Source organism: Artemia sp. Qi Xiang Cuo, chromosome 15 (genome assembly GCF_049724085.1).
Source record: "Artemia sp. Qi Xiang Cuo chromosome 15, ASM4972408v1, whole genome shotgun sequence".
NCBI classification, from domain to species: domain Eukaryota; kingdom Metazoa; phylum Arthropoda; class Branchiopoda; order Anostraca; family Artemiidae; genus Artemia; species Artemia sp. Qi Xiang Cuo.
The window spans coordinates 49540407-49566179 of record NC_142808.1 but is presented as its reverse complement, the minus strand read 5'-3'; the positions used below and the strand labels follow the sequence as shown (position 1 = coordinate 49566179).

The window sequence follows — 25773 nt, the reverse complement described above, 5'->3', positions numbered from 1 at the left end:
AGGCAAAGGATTCAAATAATTGTTGTTCCATTTTTTTTAGCCCTGTTTTATGACACTCTCTTCACTAATGTTTTTGGAATTTCAAATGCTACAATTGCAGCAGAAAAGATGCTTGAGAAATCCTCGGAGACCTCTACGGAGAATGTAACTCGAAATGAGAAGGATATCAGCAATCCTGAAACAGAAATCGATAATGTCGACAAGAAAGAAGAGAAGTCCAAGAAGGAAACTCTTATGTCTTCTGGACAAGGAAAGGTTATATTAGGTGAATTAGATATCTAATATTAATAATGAATAATGTATCGTCATGTGTAAAAAAAAGGACGCATCTCATAACTTGGTAGCGTAGTATAAAGTTCGTTTATTAACAATATGTACTTATGGATAAGTAATAAAATCCTCTAGACCCATTGATAGCGACATCGACCTGATGAGTCTTTCTGGGTAATTTTTTTATAATTAAATAAAAAAAAAGAAGTTTTTTTCAACTGAAAGTAAGGGGCAACATTAAAACTTAAAACGAACAGAAATTATTACGTTTATAAGAGGGTTCACCGCCTCGTCAATACCTCCTTATGCTAAAGTTCGAATTTTGTTCCAATTCTTTAAGAATGACCTCTGAATCACAAAAGCAGTTTAATCAGAATAAATAGCTCTTTTGAAAGTACTAAAAAAACCTAGCGTAAAGACCGAGTTATTGACGAGGGGGTAAACCCCCTCATATACGTAATAATTTCTGTTCGTTTTAAGTTTTAATGTTGCTCCTTACTTTTAGTTGGAAAAACTTGTTTTTTTTATTGCCCTTGGTACTTAAAAACAAATTTTGTCATATGATCCATTCAGAACCTTCAAAGAGTCTGTCAAGGAGGTACACTGTCACCGAAGCTCTCTTAACTTATATATTAATGATTTGGTAGAGTAGCTTGAACAGAGATGGTCCCGGCCGTTTCACTAGCGAATATTCTATTTTAATGTTTACTGTACGTTGATGACACGGCTTTGGTGGCCAACTCAGCCGAGGAGCTTCAAACTCTCCTGAATTTAGCTGAAGCTTACTTAGAAGCAAAGAAATTGAAGTTAAACGCATCCAAGACTGAAATTGTCATCTTTCATAGTGGAAAATCCAACGGACAACAGGATTTGTCATTTACTTGTAAAGGTGAGTCAATAAAGACAGCCCCCAGATATAAGTATTTGAGACTCCTGCTTGCAGCAAATAGGAACTGGACGGAACACATCAAATTGATGGTTTCTCATGGAAAGGCAGCTGCATTTGCTCTACTCTGGCCAAATCACATAATGGGAATTCAGAATATGAGGATGCATTTGTACTTCTTTATGACTAAAGACCGGCCAGTTGCCCATTATGGTTGCCAGTTGTGGGGGCCATTATAGTGAGACAACTGGAGTCTCTGCAGTTGATGTATTTGAAAAAAGTACAATAATTGGTTTTAACAATAATTTTAGTTGTTTGGTTCTTAAAGGTGACCGAATTCGGTTTACCGAATTTGCGTCGTAAGAAGACTATACAGATGAACAAGTTTTGGTTACAGATATTGCATTTGCCAGATAACCGTCTTGCGAAGGCGGCTTAAAATGAGATGTTAAATTCTCATAAAAAGGCAACATGGCCAAAACAGGTAAATGCCCTGCTGGATAAAGCTGGCTTCTCATGGGCATGAAATGAAGGCCATGGTCCTCATTGCAAACCTGATGATTTCCTTAATATGGATTTGCGCCTTAAGGACCAGGAGATTCAGATTTGGCTTACTGGTGTTGAGAAGTCAGATACTCTAAGATTTTATAAGCAGATTAAAGTAGTGTATAGAGGGGAGTTATACTTGAGACTGAACCTACCGTGGAGAGCGCTAAAGTGTTGGTTGCAGGTGCGAGAAAATTGTGTGCTATTGCGTAGTGGATACTGGAATTCTTATGATGCTGATGGCCGGGAGGTAAGTGTACCTGCCCCCTTAGTGGGGAGTATGGGGATAACCTGGAAAATTTTAGGAGTAATTGCCAAAGTTTGGAAAATTTGAAGAAAAGTTGTTTTGAGGGGGGGGGGGGCTCCACTGTTCCCAGGTATCTTGGAGACCTCTTCTAGGGAACTAATTATTGCTAGGGAACTATATATATATATATATATATATATATATATATATATATATATATATATATATATATATATATATATATATATATATATATATATATATATATATATATATATATATATATATATATATATATATATATATATATATATATATATATATATATATATATATATATATATATACTTGTATATAAAAAACCAATGGCCATATACACAAAAAAGACAGAGAAAAATATATACACATATATAAATGCTCAATATGCTCATTGTAAACTTGTCGTAACTTCTGAGGCCACGCTGGCTAAATATGTCGCCTCATCACTTTTACTTGAGAAATTAACTATTAGGTTTTATTTTATTGTTAAAGGTTTGCTTTTTATCTAGTCCCGTAGGTTTATCCACTATTATATTCATCTCTACTGAGGACAGCTGAGTGGATATCTCAGCAGAAATATTTTCCTTTTTTTCTTTCGTTTACTTCGCGGTCCTATTTTTTTCCTATTTGTGCATTCCTTATAAATCAAATAGAAGATAGAAGCCCTAAACAAAATACGTACAACACTTGATGCAAAATTGGTCACAAATGGCAATTTCAGAAACTTATATTAAGAGAAATGCGCTTAGAGATGTAACGTTTGATATTAAAATTGTTGTAATATCAGGGAGTAATTTAAGAGACGAATAATAAGAGATGAAGTCCTTGACATTCATTGGTTTAAATTAAATTCTAATTAATTTCAGAGATCAATGCTTAGGTATGTAAAAATTGATATAAATTTGTTGTAAAATCAGATGGAAATTTCGGATATTTGTCATATACATCAGGATCCGCATGAATATTTTATAAATTTATATTATAGTTAGTGTATTGGAGAAACTGTCAAGGAGAGATCTACTGCCAAGACTCCGTGGGGGGTTGCAATTAATCGTGGGGGGTTGCAGTAACATTTTGGAAAGTTAATTTGCTTTTGCTGGTAAATAAATCTGAAGATTATATAATTTTTTTCTCTCCCTTATGTGTATTGCCAAATTCTCACAACCAAAAATATAAAGAGACTGAGGAGGAGGCAAATCTTGAGCAAAGTCAGGAAACTTACCACGAGGGTAAGTCAGGTGACTCAATAAGTTTTGTTTTTATCGGTGTTTTAATGGAACATCTGGTTCTGTGTTAATTTTCGTTTATATTAGACAGTTGGTGGTAACAAACTAAGTAACTCGTGCTAATAGTGATCAAAACTCAAAAAAAGTTTTGATAAAAACACCTACACTCAAATAACTTTGTTTTTATGATGATTCCAAATATACAAAATTCTTTAATTTAAGTCACCAATCAAAAACTAAGAGCCCCAGAAAATTGGCCTGGTTTTCAAAAAAGGGTGAAAGCAGCCAAATAGGGCGAACAGTTTTGATTAAAATGACGCCATCTAGTTCTAGATATAAGAGAAATGTTTTGTAGAAGTTTCAATCCCTTTTCTGCAAAAATGGGAAATTTTATTGTCAACTTTTTCGACAAGGATGGTCACCTGTACGTGTTTTTTTTTTCTGGGATGTCCTTTCAAACGATTGATTCTAGAATATTGCATGGACGATCATTAGACAAAAAACTGAATGCTCTACTGACTTTTATCAAACAGTTCGTGGTAACGAACTGTAAGTAAGGAGGGACCTGGCTCAATAGTAACCGAGACTCTAAAAAACGGATTTTGATACTAATAGAAACATCAAAAGAATTGTATTTCTATGCTGATTTTAAGTATATAAGTTTCATCAAGTTTAATCTTACCCATCAAAAGTTACGAGCCTGAGAAAATTTTCCTTATTTTCGAAAAAAGGAAGAAACACCCCCTAAAAGTTATAAAATCTTATTGAAAATCATACCATCAGAGTCAGCGTATCAGATAACCCTTCTGTAGGTTTCAAGCTACTATCTGCGAAAAATATGGAATATTTTATTTTTTGCCAGAACAAAGATCACGGATGCGTGTTTTTTTTTTTGTTTTTTTTTTTCCAGGGGTGATCTTATAGAACTAGGGGTACTAGCATTTCACAACTGGGCGCACTCGTACAGAAATTAAAATTTATATCACCCTTTTTAAGTGACCAAAAAATTGGAGGGCAACTAGGCCCCCTCCCACGCCCATTTTTTCTCAAAGTCACCGGATAAATTTTTTTTAGATAGCCATTTTTTTCAACGTAGTCGAAAAATCTAACAACTATGTCTTTGAGGACGACTTAATCCCCCACAGTCCCCGGGGAAAGGGCTGCAAGTTATGAACTTCAACCATTGTTTTCATATAGTATTTGTTATTAGGAATCATACAGACGTTTTCAGGTTTTTTTCTGATGGCGGGGAGGGGGGGTTGTGGAGGAGGAGGTTGCGTGGGAGGATCTTCTCATTGAGGAATTACTCGTGGGGGAAGAGAATTTCCATGAAGATTTCCCAGCATTATTTAAAAACAATCAGAAATTAAATAAAATAAAAAAAAACAAGTAAGGAGCAATATTAAAACTTAGAACGGACTGAAAATATTACGTATATAAGGGGATTACCTTCTCCTCAATAGCTCGCTCTTACGCTAAAGTTTTTTTTAATTTTTAAAAGAGGTTATTATTCTAATTAAACAGCCTTTGTGATTCAGGAGTCATTCTAAATAAATGGAACAAAAATCAAACTTAGGTTATTATAAGGCTATAATGGTTTAAAAAAAGAAAATAATATGTAAATTTCGTTTTATTTATTCATGTACGGTGAGCCAAATTCGAAACCTGCATTAATTGAAAAATGTTCAGAAATTAAATAAAAAAACAAGGTTTTTTTTTAACTGAAAGTAAGGAGCGACATTAAAACTAAAAACGAACAGAAATTATTCCGTATATGAAAGGGGCTGTCCCTCCTCAATGCCCCGCTCTTTACGCTAGTTTGACTATTTCTCACAACGCTACTTTTAAAAAAAATAAAAAACTTTAGTGTAAATCACGGGGCGTTGTGCAGGGGACCGCCCCTTACATATACGGACAAATTTCTGTTCGTGTTAATTATTACTTTCGCTCCTTACTTTCATTTAAAAAAAAACCTGTTTTTTTTATATTTAATTGTGACCAGAAAAGATTGTGCATCGTAGCTTTTGTGCCATTTTGCAGCGTAAAACGACAATTTTACCCCAAAGATAGCCGCAAGCCTTCAGAAATTCTGAGGTAAACAATGAATTTAAATTTATTGAAAACTATGTACTGGGGTTTCCCGGTTTCAGAAACAGGGATGTCTCACACGGGCGCATTTGTAGGAGAAGCAATTTTCGACCGATAGAAACAATTCCTTCATTATATTATTGAGATCCCAGCAACGGCTCCGGGCATGGTTCAGGAATCAAAAATTTGTTAATTATATTTTCAAAAATTGCCTTGGTACTTGTATGATACAGCCCCGACCTAATATTCTTCATCTAAGTAGAACGTAACTAGAGCCGTCTTTTTTTGTCCATGTATGAAATTCATTCATATGATGAATTCTTTCATGAAATTCATTCATATGATGAATTCTTTCATGAAATTCAATAGTTTGCGATCTGTATTGAAAGAGAAAGGACATTAAAATGAATATTTGGGATTTGCCAAAGAATGAACTAGAAAAAACTAGATTTTTTAAGGATAAGGGAGTGTTGCCCAAAACCTGACCTGATATAAATATTATATTTTCATCATATTTTGTGATATTTCATTAGAATTGAGCGTAAGAGAAACAGGTTCTACTTAGATGAGGAATATTAGGTCGGGGGTATATCATACAACTACCATTGCCTTTATCAAACTGTTTAACTGAGATTTTTTATTCGTTTTAGCGGATGCACTAGAAATTTTTGAGCATGGTGGAATACCATTTCCCTTCCGATGCGCCAAGTTGCTTCATTCCAAAATATTCAGGAATGTCGAGTATGATATTTGGAAAGCAAAAAATTGCAAGGGTGAGTATCCTTTTTTTCGGAAAATCCTTTTTTGTGGGAAATTTCTGTGCAAAGACGAAAAAGTGTTAAAAAAAATGCCCATCTCCAATAATACACTTCTACCTCTAAGCACACAAAAAAGCAAGAAATAGTTGTGCATATCTGCCATCCAGAAAATTGAAATTTTCTAAGACTAGGAATGAAAGTGTGGCTGGTCATGACATATTCAAGGACGAATCTATGTGCTCTGACACCTTATGTATAATTTCAGTAAATTTTAATTGCATTGAGATCAAAAGATATGGAAACACAAGTTTTATTAAATTTAAACAATTTTTTTGGAACAGTCAAGGAGCAAAAACTAAAATACCAAAGCAAATTCACAATTTATTATTGTTCAAGAAAATTGCTTAGATTTGGTAAAACTTGTGTTTTTATATCTTTAGATCTCAATACAATTGAAATTTGATGAAATCAAACATAAGGGTGTCAGAGCACATGGCTAATTTATGATTAATAACTTATATTGATAAATAAATTATTTGATTAGTTCATTATTAAATAACAATTTAATAAAAAAATGTTTGTAACAAAACCTGTCAACAAAATGACAAAATTACAAGTCAGATTTTATAATAAGATAACTGTGATTGTATACATTTTTCATTACGTTATACTTTTTTAGATTATATTATTTTAGTTTTTTAATTATAATATTTTCTTATTTTTCTAATTAAACAAATGCTAATAAATCTATTATAATTAACCGGCCTTTGTGATTCAGGGGTTTGTGATTCGAACAAATTTCGAACTTGAGCGTAAAGAGTGAGGTATTGACTAGGGGGACGAACTCCCAAATATACGTGATAAGAACATACAAATATAGAAGTTCGCTACGTAAGTTAATTCGTAAGTTACGCCAGAACAAAATTTCAAGAAAGCCATTTAACCAAAAAAAGTACAATTAATATGCAAATTTCGTTTTAATTATTCATATATGGTGAGCCAAAATCAAAGCTGCATTAATTCAAATACGTTCAGAAATTAAATAAAAAAAACAAGTTTTTTTAGCTGAAAGTAAGGAGCGACATTAAAACCTAAAAAGAGTAGAAATTATTCCGTATATGAAAGGGGCGGTCCCCTCCTCAACGCCTTGCTCTTTACGCTAAAGTTTGACTCTATTTCACAACTTTTTTTTAAACAATAAAAAACAATAGCGTAAATAGGAATAAATTTCCTGAGAATCTGCTCAGGATCTAAATTTCCTGAGAATCTGCTGCGTTCTTCTAACGATGTACGTTTTATGTCCTTTTTCATTCGTAAATAGTTTTCAGTAATGTATTGTTAATTTAAAGATTAATAAAGGTTTAGGTTTATATTGTGTTTAGGTTATATAAGTTTTTTAATGCGTTTATAACTAAAACGGTGTCATTTTTCTTAAGGGGTATGATCGCATCGAAGGACCGCTCCACTAAAGTCTTGGCAGGAACTTCTTTCTGCTCTGCAACTTCTTCCAAGGTTAGCTAAAATAGTTTCCCAACATAACAATATGTGTCAAAAGGACCATGGTGTCTTAAGATGGCACCGCCACAGAAAACAAAGGATTACACTTTGTGGATTAGATTTCAACATAGGTGCTTGAAAGTTTAAGTCTTAGTGGGAGGGGGGGGGGCTCTTGAGGTAAGAGGAATGAAGTACAGATGACATTTTTGGCCTTTTCGATTATTTTTAGGGGTACATTGCTCGGAAAAATTCATGGAAAAACAATTTTCTTCCTCCTGTGTTTGAAGGTGAATTCATGGTAATTCATGGTTCTTCCTCTATTGATTAACGGTGCTTCTCAAATAATCTACAAATACCAAGTGCGAAGTATCGATTTGATACTGACCACAAAATGTAACTAAGATTGAATTGAAATGACAAATTGAAATGTCATGGTTCTGAAGCATGGGTGCTCCAAAAAACGATGACGATTTGCTAGATGTTTCCTCAAAGAAGTTGCCTACGGATTGTTCTGGTACCCGACTGACTGACTGTATTTCAAACAGTAGGCTGTACAAAAAGTGTGGTTTGATCCCGCTTTCTAGGGCTATTATGAGAGAAGGGTTGAGATGACTAGGGCACGTTCTGCGGATGAAGGATGACAGATTGCCGAAGATTGTCTTTTCGGCCAACTGTCTAGGACTAAACAGATAACAGGTCGCCCGCGGTTGGGTTAGGAAGATATCATAAAGAAAGATTTAAGAGAAATGGGAACTTCCCGGGAGAGCGAAGAGAGGGAAGTTTTTGATAGATTAGGACGGAGGAGGAGCATGCGTAGCTCTCTTGGTCTCAGGTGGTTTGGTGCTGCGGTGAGTTGTTAGTAGTAGTAATAGTAAAAAAAATTGTCAGGAGCGTTGTCTTGACGAAGCAAGTTTTTAATGTTTCTTCCCTGGTTATGAATAGACGTCTTTGTTTTTTCAGATAAAAATATTGGCGAAACATGTTTTTAACTGTTTTTAACTTGTTATTGATACATGCCTTTGTTTTTCAGATAAGAAATATTTCCCAACAAAATTTTACAACGCTATATTGCAGCCTGGTGCAAAATGTCGAGTTGCCGTTGGTCCCTTTCAGATGGTCTGCTATATTCAAAACATCAGTTCAAGGTCAGCAGATGCTATGGTTGACGTTTTTGTTGTCGACCTAGGACTGAGGTACTTTTGTGTGTTCTAATCAGAGTTGCCACTTCACTAAAATTGACTCGCTCTTATATCAACTATACTCTGCTAAAGAAAGTAAAAAAAAACAAAAAAAAAAAAACAACTTCTACAAACAAAGTTTCATGGTCAAAGGCTTTGGCTCTTTTATTGTTATATAATTTCGCCTGATGATTTTGATTCTGTTATGAGAATGCTTAGCTTGATACTTTTGCCTGTGTCACTCACAACGCTATTAATGACATTAACGTTTCATAAACTTAGTGCGGCTTCCCTTTAGAAAAAGAACAAAATCATAACAGAGCACACATCAGAAGGATTTAATACTTTGGCAGCTTGATGCTTATGTCTTTGGCACTCACAACGCTCTTAATGAGATTAACGTTTCATAAACTTATTGCGGCTTCCCTATAGAAAAAGAACAAAATCATAACAGAGTACACATCAGAATGATTTAATACTTTGGCAGCTTGATGCTTATGTCTTTGGCACTCACAACGCTATTAATGAGATTAACGTTTCATAAACTTAGTGCTGCTTCCCTTTAGAAAAAGACCAAAATAATAACAGAGCACACATCAGAATGATTTAATAATGTGGTAGCTTGATGCTTATGCCTGTGCCACCCACAACGCTCTTAATGACATTAACGGTTCATAAACTTATTGCTGCTTCCCTATAGAAAAGGACCAAAATTATGACAGAACATACATTGGAATTATTTGAAGTCACTATTGTTTAATTTTTCAGGGGTTAGGGTGGGGAGGGGGGGGGCTTTCAGGATAGTCTCAGAGGAAAATACCCAATACAAATTGCTCTTGCTTGAAGGTATAGGGTGAATTATACGGAAAATCTAAGATGTTATATGAAGATATAACTGAAGTTGGGAAGAAATAACATCAATCCCCTAACTTTAAGCTAAATATTTTTTTTCCCATTATTGAGTAACATATAAACTAAATGTATGAAATCGAAGAGAAAAGAAAACATATATGCGTGTTGTATATGTGCTGATAATATCTGTATGTGTTGGTGATATATGTTTGTGTATGTGATGATATAAAATCTGTGTTTATGACATGTGTGTTATATATGTTTATGATATAAGTGAGCAATAATTGTGTATGTATTTATGTATGTATGTGCGTATGTTCTCCATATTTTTTTGGAAAAATTGGTATCTTGGGATATTCTCGCATGAAAAAACGATCTAGATACGTCAGAAGTCTGAGAAAACTCGTAAGAACCTTAATTTTGTTTTTGGCAAACGACGTCATGTACTATGATAGTACATCATATAAGCATAACTTATGACATCATATATGGCATTATATACACATTTTCTTATCTGATCTCATGTGTAGTATAAATATGATTGTTGAGTTTTCAACGCAGCAGTTATTTAGATTATATAATGTCTCTTGGAAGGGCAAAAAAACGAAAATTTGCAGTTGCAGTTACTATAAATGTTGATTCTTTGGTTTCAAGAACTTTCAAACGTGATAAGATGTGGAATTCGACAACCTGGAGCTTCAATTGCGACAACACCAATACGGACAGCTAAAGCAAAGGCCGTTGCTAAATTGTCTGAAGTAATCAAAAACTAAAAATGTGTCTAAAATGAAAATGAAGAGCAAAAACACGGGCGATTAGAAGATATGTGAAAACAACAATTAGAGCGTGTTAAAAATGGAAATGAAGAGCAAAGATACACGCGGTTCGATGAAATACGACACCGAACAAGTGAATGAGTCAAAACTGAAAATGAGAAGCAGCGAGTCAATGAAAATCAGCCTGAACAGCGAGAGTTAAAACGTGTAAAAATTTAAAATGATATAGATCATGATTGGGTTTTGGTTTTTAACATGGATAAGGTCATCAATGCCTACCATACCTTTGTTAAAAAAAAAAAAAAAAAAATTCGGCGATATGTATTTCATAATGACGAAAGATAGGCCGAGGTGTAACGAACCAAACAAATAGAAAATGTTTATATATATATATATATATATATATATATATATATATATATATATATATATATATATATATATATATATATATATATATATATATATATATATATATATATATATATATATATATATATATATATATATATATATATATATATATTTGGAGTTAAGCCAATTATGAACCTTTTGAGTATTGAAGTAAGTTATAAAAGCGTATTTACTGGTCATGGCATATTCAAGGATGAATCTATGTGCTCTGGCGCCTTATTTGTAATTTCAGTAAATTTTAATTGCATTGAGATCAATGCAATTAAAATTTCTATCCGAGTATATATTACTCGGATATTCTTTTTTATTTTCAAAATTCGAAAATCAAAATTTGTACTGAGCTCGTACTTAGTTGGCAATAATAGATCTTTCCACTAATTCCTTTTGAAAATAAATATTATGAGTGATCTTCAAGGGAAGGAAAAAAAAATTTGATATTGCTCTATATGTAAATTAAATAAAAAAAACAAGTTTTTTAAACTGAAAGTAAGGAGCGACATTAAAACTTAAAACGAACAGAAATTATTCCGTATATGAAAGGGGCTGTCCCCTCCTCAACGCCTCGCTCTTTATTCCGTATATGAAAGGGCTGTCCCCTCCTCAACGCCTCGCTCTTTACGCTAAAGTTTGACTCTGTCTCACAATTTTTTTTTTAAACAATAAAAAACTTTAGCGTAAAGAGCGAGGCGTTGAGGAGGGGACAGCCCCTTTCATATACGGAATAAAAAGCGAGGCGTTGAGGAGGGGACAGCCCCTTTCATGTACGGAATAATTTCTGTTTGTTTTAAGTTTTAATGTCTCTCCTTACTTTCAGTTGAAAAAACTTTTTTTTTTTATTTAATTTATGATCTTTTTTTAGATAATTCAGCTTTTATTTGCATAAAAATTTTAAATTTATTTTGATAAATTTATTTCTTTACAAATTAAATTACGTAACTAACTTCTATATTCGTATATTTTTCTTCTGGCAAAAATTCAAAGTTGAAGATTTTTGCAGATATGAGCTTGAAACCTATGTAATAGGGTTTTCTGATACGCTGAATCTGACGTTGTGATTTTCATTAAAATTCTTTCACTTGTAGGGGATGTTTCCCCCTCTTTAAAAAATCGAGTAAATTTCCTCAGTCTTGTTGCCTTTGATGAGTAATACTAAACTTAATAAAATTTATATATTTAGAATCAGCATTATAAACACATTCTTTTGATACATTTATTGACATCAAAATTCCGTTTTTAAAAGTTTCGATTACTATTGAGCCGTATCGCTTGTTTTTTTATTGTTTTTTTTATTACTTATATGTTATTACGTATATGAGGGGGTTCTGCCCTTAGTCAATACCACGCTCTTTACGTTAAAAGTTAAAAAAAAAATTGGATTCACAAACCCCTGAATCACAAAGGCCGTTTAATTAGAATAGATAGCTCTTTTGAAAGCACTAAAAAAAAACTGTAGCGTAAAGAGCGAGGTATTGACTTGGGGGAGAACCCCCTCACATACGTTATAATTTCTGTTCGTTTTAAGTTCTAATATTCCTTCGTACATTTCAGTTGAAAAAACTTGTTTTTTTTTTATTTAATTTCTGATCGTTTTTTAAATAATGCTTGGAAATCCGGCGCCCCCTTCATAGAAATGTCCCTTACCCCAAAGAAACATCCTCCACGGAAATATTCTCCAGAGTAACTCCCTCCTCTAGCCCCCCTCCAGAAAAAATCCTTCCTGAAAATGGTTGTATACTTCCCAATAACCAATAAATAATGCTGGCAAGTCCGGCGCCCCCTTCATGGCAATTTCCCTTCCCTCATGAAAACTTCCTTCATGGACAGATCATCCAACATAACCCCCCGCCCCCCCCAACCACCCCAAAGCCCCAAAAAAACCTCCTGAAAACTTCTGTATACTTCCGAATAACCAATACTATATGTTAACATTGGGTAAAGTTCATATCTTTTAGCCCTCCCTCTGGGTACTTCGGGGGATTAAGTCATCCCAAAAGACATATTTATCATATTTTCGACCATGCTGAACAAAATGGCTATCTCAAAATTTTGATCGGGTGACTTTGGTAAAAAAATAAGCGTGGGAGGCGGCCTAGTTGCCCTCCGTTTTTTTTTCACTGAGAAAGGGCACTAGAATTTCTAATTTACGTTTAAATGAGTCCTCCCACGATATTCAAGGACCAATGGGTCGATACGATCACCCCTGAAAAAAAAACAAATAACAAATAAACAAAACAAACGAAGAAACACGCATCCGTGATCCTTCTACTGGCAAAAAATTCAGAACTACATATTTTTGTAGATAGGAGCTTAAAACCTCTACAATGGGGTTCTCTGAAACTCTGAATATGATGGTGTGAATTTCATTAAGGTTCTATAATTTTTAGAGGATCTTTCCCCCTTTTTTTGAATATCAGCCAAATTTTCTTAGGCGCGTAACTTTTGATAGGTAGCTCGAAACTTGATGAAAGTCATATATTTGAAATCAGCATTGAAATCTGATTCTTTTGATATATCTATTGGTATCAAAAACCCGTTTTCTAGAGTTTCGGTTACCATTGAGCCGGGTCTCTCCTTACTTACAGTTCGTTACCACGAACTGTTTGATATGTTTTGGAGAATAACATTGGATTTAGTATGCTTTATTTATGTTAAATCAGTATTCCAAATGATTATAACTATACTTTCTTATAATATTAATGTAATTTTTTTTCATATAAAAATAGTGGAAGTTATACTAAAGAGAATGCCTATGTTCAAAAAAATTTCTAAAAGAGATCAAATCTACGAAAAAACTGCTCTCTTTGGTACTTATTCCTTGTTTAATTGAAATCAATAAAATTATGGGGTGATCTCCTCTCCCACGAATGCGCTTCCAAACAAGCAAATCCTCCAGAGCCATTTCTGGCGTATAGGGCGTCGAATCAAAGTTTCAAATTATATGTCTTTTTTGCAGGGACAAGTAGCAAGCTTGTCGCAAAATGAGCTTTGTTTTAAGCAAATGAGCAAAATGACTAAGTGACTACTTTGTTTTTCTAACTTTACGACTCAGAGAATATTTTAGTTTTAGCGATGAGTTCTTATCAACAGGATTTATTTAACAACGACATAGATTGCCATCTATATTTTTCTAGTATAGATTATGTAATTAGAACTGATCGCCGATTTATGATTATTAATTATTTGTTTTGTTTTTGTATTTGAATAACACAAAATTCTAAACAATTTGTATCGTTACAGATTATACTGTACACTACAAGCGTTTTCGGGCTAATTTTGGTTTTACCCGACGTCTTAGGCTGAAGGCAATGACAATTAATTAGCGATAATATTAATTAGCGATATTCTAAGTGAATAGCAACATTAATCACGCTTAAACAAATAGGTCATTTACAAATTTCTGAATATGTGCCACGTTTAACAATTACATTCTCTTTTTTATATTTTTAATATATTTTTTCCGTTTTAGAAAAGATTAAATTTTTTGTTTGCAATTGAAGTCACTTGTCCTGTATCTTTCGAGGTTAGTAGGTGTAAGCTGCTAACGTTGTCATAATTTATGTGACAGTGACATAGATTGCCATCTATATTGTTCTAGTATAGATTATGTAATTAGAACTGATCATCGAATTATGATTATTGATTATTTGTTTTTGTAAATGGATAACACAAAATTTAAACAATTTGTATATTTACAGATTATACTGTATACTACAAGCGTTTTTGGGCTAAGTTTGTCTTTACCCGCCGTCTTAGGCTGAAGGCAATAACAACTAATTAGCGATAATATTAATTTGCGATATTCTAAGTGAATAGCAACATTAATCACGCTTACTCAAATAGGTCATTTACAAATTTCTGAATGCGTGCCACATTTAACAATTACTTTCTCTTATTTAAATTTTTTAATATATTTGTTCCATTAGAAAATATTAAATTTTTTGTTGGCAATTGAAGTCACTTGTCGTGTATCTTTCGAGGTTAGTAGGCGTAAGCAACTAATCCCCAACAAGTAATCTGGATCGTTTTAAGTAGTAATCCTCCTAATAGCTGACGTCACTTACGTTTTATGAAACGCTTGGAATAAGTTATTGGCCTTGCTGTATAAAGTTACGTTTTCAGGAGCCGGGTTTGAAGCGTGTTTTGAGCAGGTTTAACGAAAATCGTTTTCAGGTTCTCCGTGTTCAACCCTGTGAAACTTTAAAGCATTTTTATCTTACGAGCTCCAAGCGTGTTGGACAAGGATTCCTCAAAAATTGTAACGCGCCGGAATGGCATGGTTGAACACGGATTCTGAGAAGACATTCGCCCGTATTGAACACGGCGCACAAAACAATAATCTGCAAAATTGGTGTTGAACTACGTGTTGGATGTGGGTGGCCTGAAAACGAAGCTCAACTGATCTTGTAGTTCTCGAACTCACTTTTAGTGTCATATGAATTAGAGGAGTCTAGATGGGAGTAGTGGGGAACCACCGCCTACATTAATTTTCTTTGCCGGAGACGATGCTCGAGATGATAGTCATTCTCCAAGTCACCTACAACAAAACAGGCAACTTTTCAAACTGAATATTTGGGTGAATCTCTTGAATTGATTTTGGGCTATAGCTCCCCGGATAAAGCCTTGTCCCTTGAAGGTGGCAAACAATCTATAAACGCGATCAAGGATACACTCGGACGCTTCAAGCTCTATTCTGGTTTATCTTCCTTCCACCTTCGTTGTTTTAGGAGGAATCCTTCTAAGAGTGGAAGTGGATCTCGAATAAGGAGTGTGGTTGATGGGTCTTTTTTTTTTTTTGCGGCAAAACTTAATTCTTTGGAAGGAGCGCGTAAGTAAAATTGTTCATTAGTCTTATCAGTCATCAGCTTTCTTGAAAAGGATAAGAACGTTGAGCACGTGTTTCTGATGATACACAATCTTTGAAATATCGTAGCAAGATTAAAAACTTAGAATATAAATGTATATACTTATGCATTTGTAAATATACTTGAAAAAATGGCCAACCATTATTTAGGTGCCTTTAGAATATCCCTTGTCACTTTGATTTGTTGCCCTTTCGCCCTTTGCAGTTCGAATTATCAGTCGCTATTACCATTTTCCAGTATGTTGAGGATAGTGAAATGATCAATAGAATATAGACGATAATAAAAAATAAAGGACGGATTAAGAACATAGAAAGTATATCAATTCAGTAGTATATATTTTTTTTAATCCAAATCGATTTGTTTCTTGATTTTGTTTTTTGAAAAAGACAAGTAGACAAACCTTTCAGAATGTTGAATAGGTATATATTGAAGTTAAATATCTTTGAAATATTATAGCAAGATTCAAAAGTTAAGAATATAAATATTAGTTAAAAAAGTTAAGAATCATAAATACTTCGTACTACCATTGCTACTGCTAACAACTCACTGCAGTATTAAGCCGTCTGAGGCGAACACAGCTATGCTCGCTCCATTTTTTACAAGGCTTTACACCGTCCCTAGAAATTAGAATTTCCCCTACATCTTTATTTACGACTTCCTGTCACTCCTCTCGGGGATGACCTGCTTTTGTTTGACCCAAAAGAGCTATAGAAAATATTTTATTTAAAAAAAGGTCGGCGCATTGGGCGTCTCATTTAAGTTGTTTAGCTGTGAAATACAGCCTGATATATGTTGCATAGTTTACATATAATTCATATTTACAACTTATTTTTTAGTCGTAAAAAGTAATACGTCCGACTAAATTAAATTTTGAATATGTCTGTGTTTGTTTTACTAAAAAGGAAAGCCTCACGCATTCATTTTTAGTCTGGAAAAGTTTTCATTTTTCTGTGTAGAAAAAAAGAACTAATAATTCACTCTTTAGTGGATTTGACAATATTTTTTTAAAATTGATTTTAATTTCTATTTGTTTTTTACTTATGCTCCTTTTTTCCTCTTTGCTTATTGTACTGTTAATTTCTGCTTATTTCACTTTTTAGTGCCTTTGGAGATCAAAGCGTTTTTTTTAAGTTTATTTATAATGAATTTTCTATGCCTTTTACTTTTGTAAATCATTTACTTTCACATATTTGCGCATTTGCGTTTGCTGAGGCCAGGACCGCCTACGTTCGGAAATTATGCGGAAATTACAATTTGAAAATGGAGAAAAAGTTTGACTCAAATTCTAAATAAATTTTTGGATGCAGAGTTGACTGTCTATACTGAAAGTTACTTAAAATGTTGTCCCAACTCAAAAATATACACATACATAAAAAAACACACACCAAAAGTCTCAACAGACGAATTATATATATTTGATGAACTTAGGAGATATGGTACCTTAAGGGATATAAAGGATTCCGTGGAAATAAAGAATAAAAGAATAAAGTGTCCCTTCCTTTGTCTATGAGTTTTCTTTATTACAAAAGTAGCATAATTTAACCTTTTAATTTTTAGTGCTACGATGGCCATTTAACAAAACAAATACGAATGTGAATACCCCTAAAAGGGTTTTGGGTTTTACGAAGTTCTTTTCCTTTAAACAAAGTTCAGTAAAAATGTTTAGAAAAACATTGAGCATGATCGGAAATCAACATAAAATATGTGTTACTATTTACAGAGGAAAAGTTCCCTTATCTTCTCTTCAGCCCATTCCGATCGAGGATATCGCTAAAGAAGTGGCGGCAGACTCGAGTAAAGACTACCTAGAACAGAAGACGTGTAAAACCAAGCAGAATGTTTGTGAACCTACGAATTCATTAAGCATCGAAGAGTGTTCTGCGGATTTCAGAGGGATCTCTGCACCTGAAGTCAGCGGAACATCGAGTTTTGATGGTATATATATATATATATATATATATATATATATATATATATATATATATATATATATATATACATATATAACACTTCAATAGGGACAAATTCTTTTATTAGACAGTGAAAACAATTACAAAATTTCGGGATATTTCGATCACATACACAGTCGTCGTCCTCAGCAGATAAACTAAAATAAGACAAAGAAAACATCGACGTTTATACAAAACAAAAATAATTGCATATTATTTAGGGCTCTTATCTTTTTCCATGTAGTCACAGAAGCAAATCTCTTTGATTTCCCAGTTTCCGTTTCATCAACTTGATTTGAATTAGAATGTTTATTATCAGGAAAACAGAGATCAGAAACATTGGGAGAAATGAACCTTAATTTATTTGACCGTAGTAAATTGCCATTAATTGAATTTAAGCCGAATTAACCCCCATCTCTATTCAAAGCTTCGTTTTTGAATAATCCTAGCCCGAAACATCCAGAGATTTTGTTATTGTTTTCACTGTGAGATAAAAGGACTTGTCCCTATAGAACTGTTATTTGCAGGTCATGGAAAGGCAGTGTGGTCTTCAAAAATACCTACGTTGTATGTTTTAGCTTCTCTCTTTTCGCTGTTTTAGCTTGCTCTGCTCTTCTCTGTTTCTTTTTAACTCAATTTTATTCACTCACTTTCTTGTTTCCTTTGATAAAAGGTGTGAAGCAAAAATATCGGGGCGATCAAACAGATGGTGGTGATGGACTTATTCTGATTACACATCAAAAGAATTGGCTTTTTCTGGTGATTCCAAATATATAGAGTTCATTAAGTTTACCCATTAAATGCTAGAAACCTGAGTGCCTTATTTAACAAAAAAGGAGGAAACACAAGAAGTCAAAGGTGCTGACCAAAGAAAATCATCATATCAAAATCATCAATCATATCAAAGAATCCCACTATCAAGGTTTCAAGCTCCTATCTACAAAATGTGCAATATTGTATATTTTTGCTAGAGGAAAGTTCACGGATGTATGTTCTTTTTTTTCACGGTAATCCTATTTGACTAATGGTCCTAGAGGATCGAGAGAGGGCTTATTCAAAAAGACATTAAACGCTCTATGGTCCTTTTCAAGTGACCAAAAAGATTTGAGGGCAACTAATCTGCCTTCCAGCCCCCTTTTTTCCCAATAGGCATCTGATCAAATTTTGAGATAGCTATTTTGTTCATTATAATTGAAACTCGTTGAAGGTTCCCATAACTGCACTTCTGGGGATGATATGACCAGCCACAGCTCTGAGGAAAATACTTTGTTATGATGTTTGTCAACCATTTATATATATTACTCATTATTAACAAATATATAGATTTTTTCGCTAGGGGGGATTTTCTGTAGGAGGGTAATTTTCTATGTGAAGAGTTTTCCATGGGGAAGAAAGGTTTCGGGGTGAATTTTACAGGGAAATTTTACATGGGGGAATTTGCCAGAATACGTATACGGAATTCTTTTTATTTGTCTTACTGTTCTTCGACGACTAAATTGTACAGGGGAGATGTTACAAGGAAAATTGTCTCTAGGGAGGTAATTGTGTTTGATAATTTTTTCGTAAGGGCCGATTTTCCACGTAGGGGGAAGGCGGATTTTCTGGCACTGTTTTAAAACTGATCATAAATTAAATATTAAAAAAATTATTCAACTGAAAGTAAGAAGAACGTTAAAACTTCAAAGCGACTGACATTTTTTCAGCATATGAGGGGGTGCCACCCCCTCCTCATTCTGTCGCTCCTTACACTAAACTATATCCCAGTTCTTTGAGAACGATTCCTAAAACTCAAGAACCGTTTAATTAGAATAAGAAGCTTTCTAAGTACTAAAAAACTTTGGCGTAAAGACCGAGGAATTGCTAAGGATTTCCCTCCCCCCCACCTCTATACAGAATAATTTTTGTTTGTTTAAAGCTTTAATGTCGCTTTTTACTTGAAATTGAAAAAAACTTTTTTTTTAAATTACTGTCAGTCATGGGACGATGTCAGAATCTCACTCGACTCTCTCACTATTCCACTCATTCTACTCATTATATTCTACTCACTCTACTCACTATTCCACTATTCTACTCACTATTCCGCATCGATTCTTATTCGGTTTCCTCATCCAAGAATACTTATCTTTTTGTATATAGTGTCTATTGTGATTACTGAAGAAGCCACAGGACCAAATCAAGCTTTTTTTTTTTACAATTTCTGAGTGGAAAAAAATCAAATCCCTATTCTTCCTTTTTGCAAATATCTTCTGAAATTGCCCCTTTGACTCACTCTTTTCCATGAGTCGGTGACTCCTTTCAAAGGCTTTATTTATGACAGTTACCTTTGCAGTAAAATGACTTTCTTCTTGTTCTCAAATGAACGTGTTTTCATGCCTATGTCAATGGTTCACTTCTTTTTGCATTATAATTGATTCCAAGTATAAATTAATTGCAATTTAAGTATAATTTAAAATACCAGAGATGGCGGGACAACTCCCCCACCCCTCGAAAGAGACTACCACCGCGTTTGTACCAGTCACGGCGGATCTTCAGCTACCTTCCATGGTACCGATATAACTTTATAGGTGCGGCGTGACAAAAAAAAATCGCGAATAAGTGAAAACGAGAACAATAACAGCCAGTGAAAAAAAAAAAAATTATGCAAATATTTCGGTCAAGACCTCCACTTGACCGTCCTCAATGCAGAATAATACGGATAAAAATATAAAAAACCAAACCTTAAAACAAGCACAAAGCTAAAATAAGAGGACCCATTCAGAGTGACGGTGAAAGGGTACCGTTGTAATTATTGTTTTCGCAAATATTCTAACTATATATTTCTTTGTTCTTTATTTTCTTTTGACATGGCTTCAGACATTTATTTTATGCTCAGATTAGTCTTGTCACTTTTGATGATCTAGGTTTTTCATTTTCACTCGTTCATCTACATTTCTGAGGTCGTTCTCTTGATGTTTTCTCATTTGATGGTCCAGCTTTTTTCGTTTTGACCTTACTTTTTTGTCCTCTTTGTTTTTTTGTCCTTATTTTTAGCTTAAATTAATTATGTTTTTGTCCTATAGATATTCTGAAGCAAATGAAAATTCCTTTAGAAATTTACATCACCGAATATGAATACATGAATTTACATATTCTTAAATTTTTGTTCCGTAAATTCTTCTAAAACTGATTGAAAATCGAATTTCCTTGAGTCTTCGCTTTCGATCGACGAAATTCCTAAATTAAGTAATCTATCCTGATTCATTGTTGATACAAGATAGTTTTCTATTGGTTTTAGCCTGGAAAATGTTCTCTCTCCAAAATCAACGCTTACTGGAATTGTTGAGAATATTTCGGAATTTCAAAAAAGGTTCATTTTGATGGCAGCATGGGACCCTTTCAAACGCGGGGCCTGATTGAGCCAAATCCTTCCAATCGCACTTAATCCAGCCCTGATAAGAAGTTTTTTAAAATACTAAGAATAATCTAGAATGAAGAGTGAGGTATTGAAGGTGGGCGGCCCCTTTCATGTACGGAATAATTTCTGACCGTTTTAAGTTTTAATGTTGTTGCTTACTTTCAGTTGAAAAAACCTGCTTTTTAAACTTAATTATTTGCAGAACATCGTGCAATGCTTATGGCAGGTTACAGGCAAAACCATCTTCTAATTCCGGAGGTTTCTTTAATTGACAATAATAGAGGTTAAACATGATTTAGGTTTTTTGCAGTAGCCGTCGCTAACACTTTAAATAAAAAGACAATTTGGTTTTAAGCTTTTATTGAGGATAGTTTCCCATTATCGAGGACTTAAATTAAAAAAAAAATGTGTAAAAATTATGGCACCAAGCTAATATTGTGGCTTTAATTAAGTAAGTAAAGCATAAACTATACTAATTAATCTTCTTGAGTATGTGGCAGTGAAACAGTTTACTGCCACAGAATCGCCATATCTAAATTTATTGAGATAATTGGTTAAGACAAGTTATTAGGGCAATGTTGCCCTGGAACCTTTTTAATCTCACAGAGGTTTACCTTAAATTATCATATGAGTAGAATGGAGGGTACCAGCCCCACGATTAAGACCCCTTCGAATCCCGATCCGGACACTTTTTTTTTAAACTCCCACGATCCCCACGGGGTTTATGGTCCTAATATGGGCATAGAGTCCCTAGGGGAGCTTGATTTCTGAGAAATTGATTGCGTAATCAAAGTTTGTCAATGACCCAAATTTCCAAGGTCGTTATTGTTGTTGTTGTAAGTGCCCGCTCTCAGTGAATGTTAAGATCCAGAAATAGTATTTGTTGTTGTTTTGGTCATGTACATGCTCGAGGCGAATGTCATGGTGTCCAGAACTAGTATTTGTTGTTGTTGCTCGACCCAAATGCTATGAGTTTCCCGGAAACAGTTAGATCACGTGTTTCCCTTCTCAGCCAATCAGCGACTCGGTTACATCCTCCTTCTCAGCCAATCAGGAGGGCGGAAATATTAGAAAAAGAGGATTGCAGGTTGGGCTAGTTTAGATTTTTAGTTTATTATTTTATTACCTATTTAGTTTAGATTTTTAGTTTATTATTTTATTACCTATTTAGTTTAGATTTTTAGTTTATTCTAAGTTTATTTATTACCTTTATTTTAGTTTAGTTTTAGTTTGGTTTAGTTTAGATTTTAGTTTAGTTTTAGTTTAATGTTTAGTTTAGTGTTATAATTTATATTTTGTTTAGTTTTAGTTTAGAGTTTTAGTTAGTTTAGTTTAGTTTTAGTTTAGTATAGATTTTTAGTTTTAGTTTTAGTTTACTTTTAGTTTAGTTTAGATTAGAGTTTTAGTTTATCTACAGTTTGCTAAAGAGTTTTAGTTAGAGTTTTAATTTAGTAGCTTAGTTTGGTTTTAGTTTAGTTTTAGATTAGTGTTTAGTTTTAGTTTAGAGTTTTATCTAGTTTAGTTTATTTTTATATTAGTGTTTAGTTCTAGTTACAGTTATAGTTTAGTTTATTTTTATATTATTTTTTAGTTTTATTTTAGTTTTAGTTTAGTTTAGTTTTAGTTTAGTCTAGATTTTTACTTTTAGTTTACTTTTAGTTTAGTTTAGATTAGAGTTTTAGTTTAGCTACAGTTTGCTAAGGAGTTTTAGTTAGTTTTAATTTAGTAGCTTAGTTTGGTTTTAGTTTAGTTTTAGATTAGTGTTTAGTTTTAGTTTAGAGTTTTAGTTAGTTTAGTTTAGTTTTAGATTAGTTTTTAGTTTTAGTTAGAGTTATAGTTTAGTAGTTTAGAGATTAGTGTTTAGTTTTAGTTTAGTTTTAGTTTAGTTTATTTTTATTTTATTATATATTTTTATTTTTAGTTTAATTTTAGTTTAGTTTAGATTAGAGTTTTAGTTTAGCTACAGTTTGATAAAGAGTTTTAGTTAGAGTTTTAATTTATTAGCTTAGTTTGGTTTTAGTTTAGTTTTAGATTAGTGTTTAGTTTTAGTTTAGAATTTTATTTTGTTTAGTTTAGTTTTGGATTAGTGTTTAGTTTTAGTTAGAGTTATAGTTTAGTAGTTTAGAGATTAGAATTTATTTCTAGTTTAGTTTCAGTTAGTTTAGTTTTAGTTTAGTCTAGATTTTTAGTTTGAGTTTTAGTTTACTTTTAGTTAAGAGTTTTAGTTTTACATATGAGTTTCAGTTAGAGTTTTAATTTAGTAGCTTAGCTTGGTTTTAGTTTAGTTTAGTTTTAGATTAGTGTTTATTTATATTTTAGAGTTTTAGTTAGTTTAGTTTAGTTTTAGTTTAGTTTACTTTAGTTTTTTAGTTACGAGTTTTCGTTTTACATATGAGTTTTAGTTAGAGTTTGAATTTAGTAGCTTAGTTTGGTTTTAGTTTAGTTTTAGATTAGTGTTTAGTTTTAGTTAGAGTTATACTTTAGTAGTTTATGGATTAGAATTTATTTATAGTTTAATTTTATTTATTTTATTTTTAGTTTAGTTTTGTTTTATTTTAGTTTTATATTATTGTTTAGTTTTTGTTTAGAGTTTTATTTAGTTTAGTTTAGTTTTAGATTATTGTTTATTTTTATCTATAGTTATAGTTTAGTTTAGTTTTAGATTAGTGTTTATTTTTATTTTAGAGTTTTAGTTAGTTTAGTTTAGTTTTAGTTTAGTATAGATTTTTAGTTTTAGTTTACTTTTAGTTTAGTTTAGATTAGAGTTTTAGTTTATCTACAGTTTTCTAAAGAGTTTTAGTTAGAGTTTTAATTTAGTATCTTAGTTTGGTTTTAGTTTAGTTTTAGATTAGTGTTTAGTTTTAGTTTAGAGTTTTAGTTAGTTTAGTTTAGTTTTAGATTAGTGTTTAGTTTTAGTTAGAGTTATAGTTTAGTTTAGTTTTAGATTAGTGTTTAGTTTAGTTTTAGTTTAGTTTAGTTTTAGTTTAGTCTAGATTTTTAGTTTTAGTTTACTTTTAGTTTAGTTTAGATTAGAGTTTTAGTTTAGCTACAGTTTGCTAAAGAGTTTTAGTTAGAGTTTTAATTTAGTAGCTTAGTTTGGTTTTAGTTTAGTTTTAGATTATTTTTTATTTTTATTTTAGAGTTTTATTTATTTTATTTTAGTTTTATATTATTGTTTAGTTTTAGTTATATTTATAGTTTAGTACTTTAGTTTTAGATTAGTGTTTAGTTCTAGTTAGAGTTATAGTTTAGTTTAGTTTTAGTTTAGTCTAGATTTTTAGTTTTAGTTTAGTTTTAGTTTAGTTTAGATTAGAGTTTTAGTTTAGCTACAGTTTTCTAAAGAGTTTTAGTTAGAGTTTTAATTTAGTAGCTTAGTTTGGTTTTAGTTTAGTTTTAGATTAGTGTTTATTTTTAGTTTATATTTTTATTTATTTTATTTTATTTTTATATTTTTTTTTATTTTTATTTATATTTATAGTTTATTAGTTTAGAGATTAGAATTTATTTTTAGTTTATTTTTATTTAGTTTAGTTTTAGTTTAGTCTAGATTTTTATTTTGAGTTTTAGTTTACTTTTAGTTTTTTTAGTTAAGAGTTTTCGTTTTACATATGAGTTTTAGTTAGAGTTTTAATTTAGTAGATTAGTTTGGTTTTATTTTAGTTTAGTTTTAGATTATTGTTTAGTTCTAGTTTATAGTTTTAGTTAGTTTAGTTTAGTTTTATTTTAGTTTAGAGTTTTAGTTTACTTTATTTTTTTATTTAAGAGTTTTCGTTTTACATATGAGTTTTAGTTAGAGTTTGAATTTAGTAGCTTAGTTTGGTTTTAGTTTAGTTTTAGATTAGTGTTTATTTTTAGTTAGAGTTATACTTTAGTAGTTTATGGATTAGAATTTATTTCTAGTTTAGTTTTAGTTAGTTTAGTTTTAGTTTATTCTAGATTTTTAGTTTAGTTTTAGATTAGTGTTTAGTTTTAGTTTAGAGTTTTAGTTATTTTAGTTTAGTTTTATTTTAGTGTAGATTTTTAGTTTGAGTTTTAGTTTACTTTTAGTTTTTTTTTAGTTAAGAGTTTTCGTTTTACATATGAGTTTTAGTTAGAGTTTTAATTTAGTAGGTTAGTTTGGTTTTAGTTTAGTTTTAGATTAGTTTTTATTTTTAGTTTGTTGTTTTAGTTTAGTTTAGTTTAGTTTAGTTTTAGATTAGTGTTTAGTTTTAGTTAGAGTTATAGTTTAGTTAAGAGATTAGAATTTATTTTTAGTTTAGTTTTAGTTAGTTTAGTTTTAGTTTAGTCTAGATTTTTAGTTTTAGTTTTAGTTTACTTTTAGTTTAGTTTAGATTAGAGTTTTAGTTTAGCTACAGTTTGCTAAAGAGTTTTAGTTAGAGTTTTAATTTAGTAGCTTAGTTTGGTTTTAGTTTAGTTTTAGATTAGTGTTTAGTTTTAGTTTAGAGTTTTAGTTAGTTTAGTTTAGTTTTAGAATAGTGTTTAGTTCTATTTAGAGTTATAGTTTAGTTTAGTCTTAGATTAGTGTTTAGTTTTAGTTTAGAGTTTTAGTTATTTTAATTCAGTTTGATTTTATTTTATATTTTTAGTTTTATTTTTAGTTTCACTTTATTTTATTTTAGATTATAGTTTTAGTTCAGATAAAGTTTGTAAAATAGTTTTATTTGGAGTTTTAATTTAGTAGCTAAATTTGGATTTAGTTTAGTTTTAGATTAGTGTTTAGTTTTAGTTTAGAGTTTTAGTTTAGTTTAGTTTTAGTTTAGTCTAGATTTTTAGTTTTAGTTTTAGTTTACT

General features: G+C 31.9%; 1 protein-coding gene across 1 annotated transcript in view; it reads left to right on the top strand.

Annotated features, from left to right (window-relative positions):
- Window positions 1–25773, top strand: part of LOC148943783 (uncharacterized) — a 57694-nt gene that overhangs the window by 6024 nt on the left and 25897 nt on the right. Inside the window, exons 2-5 of the mRNA XM_089101240.1 lie at window positions 41–265; window positions 5953–6075; window positions 8588–8750; window positions 17360–17574. Coding sequence (XP_088957366.1) covers window positions 41–265; window positions 5953–6075; window positions 8588–8750; window positions 17360–17574 — 726 coding nt within the window. The remainder of the gene's footprint in view (window positions 1–40; window positions 266–5952; window positions 6076–8587; window positions 8751–17359; window positions 17575–25773) is intronic.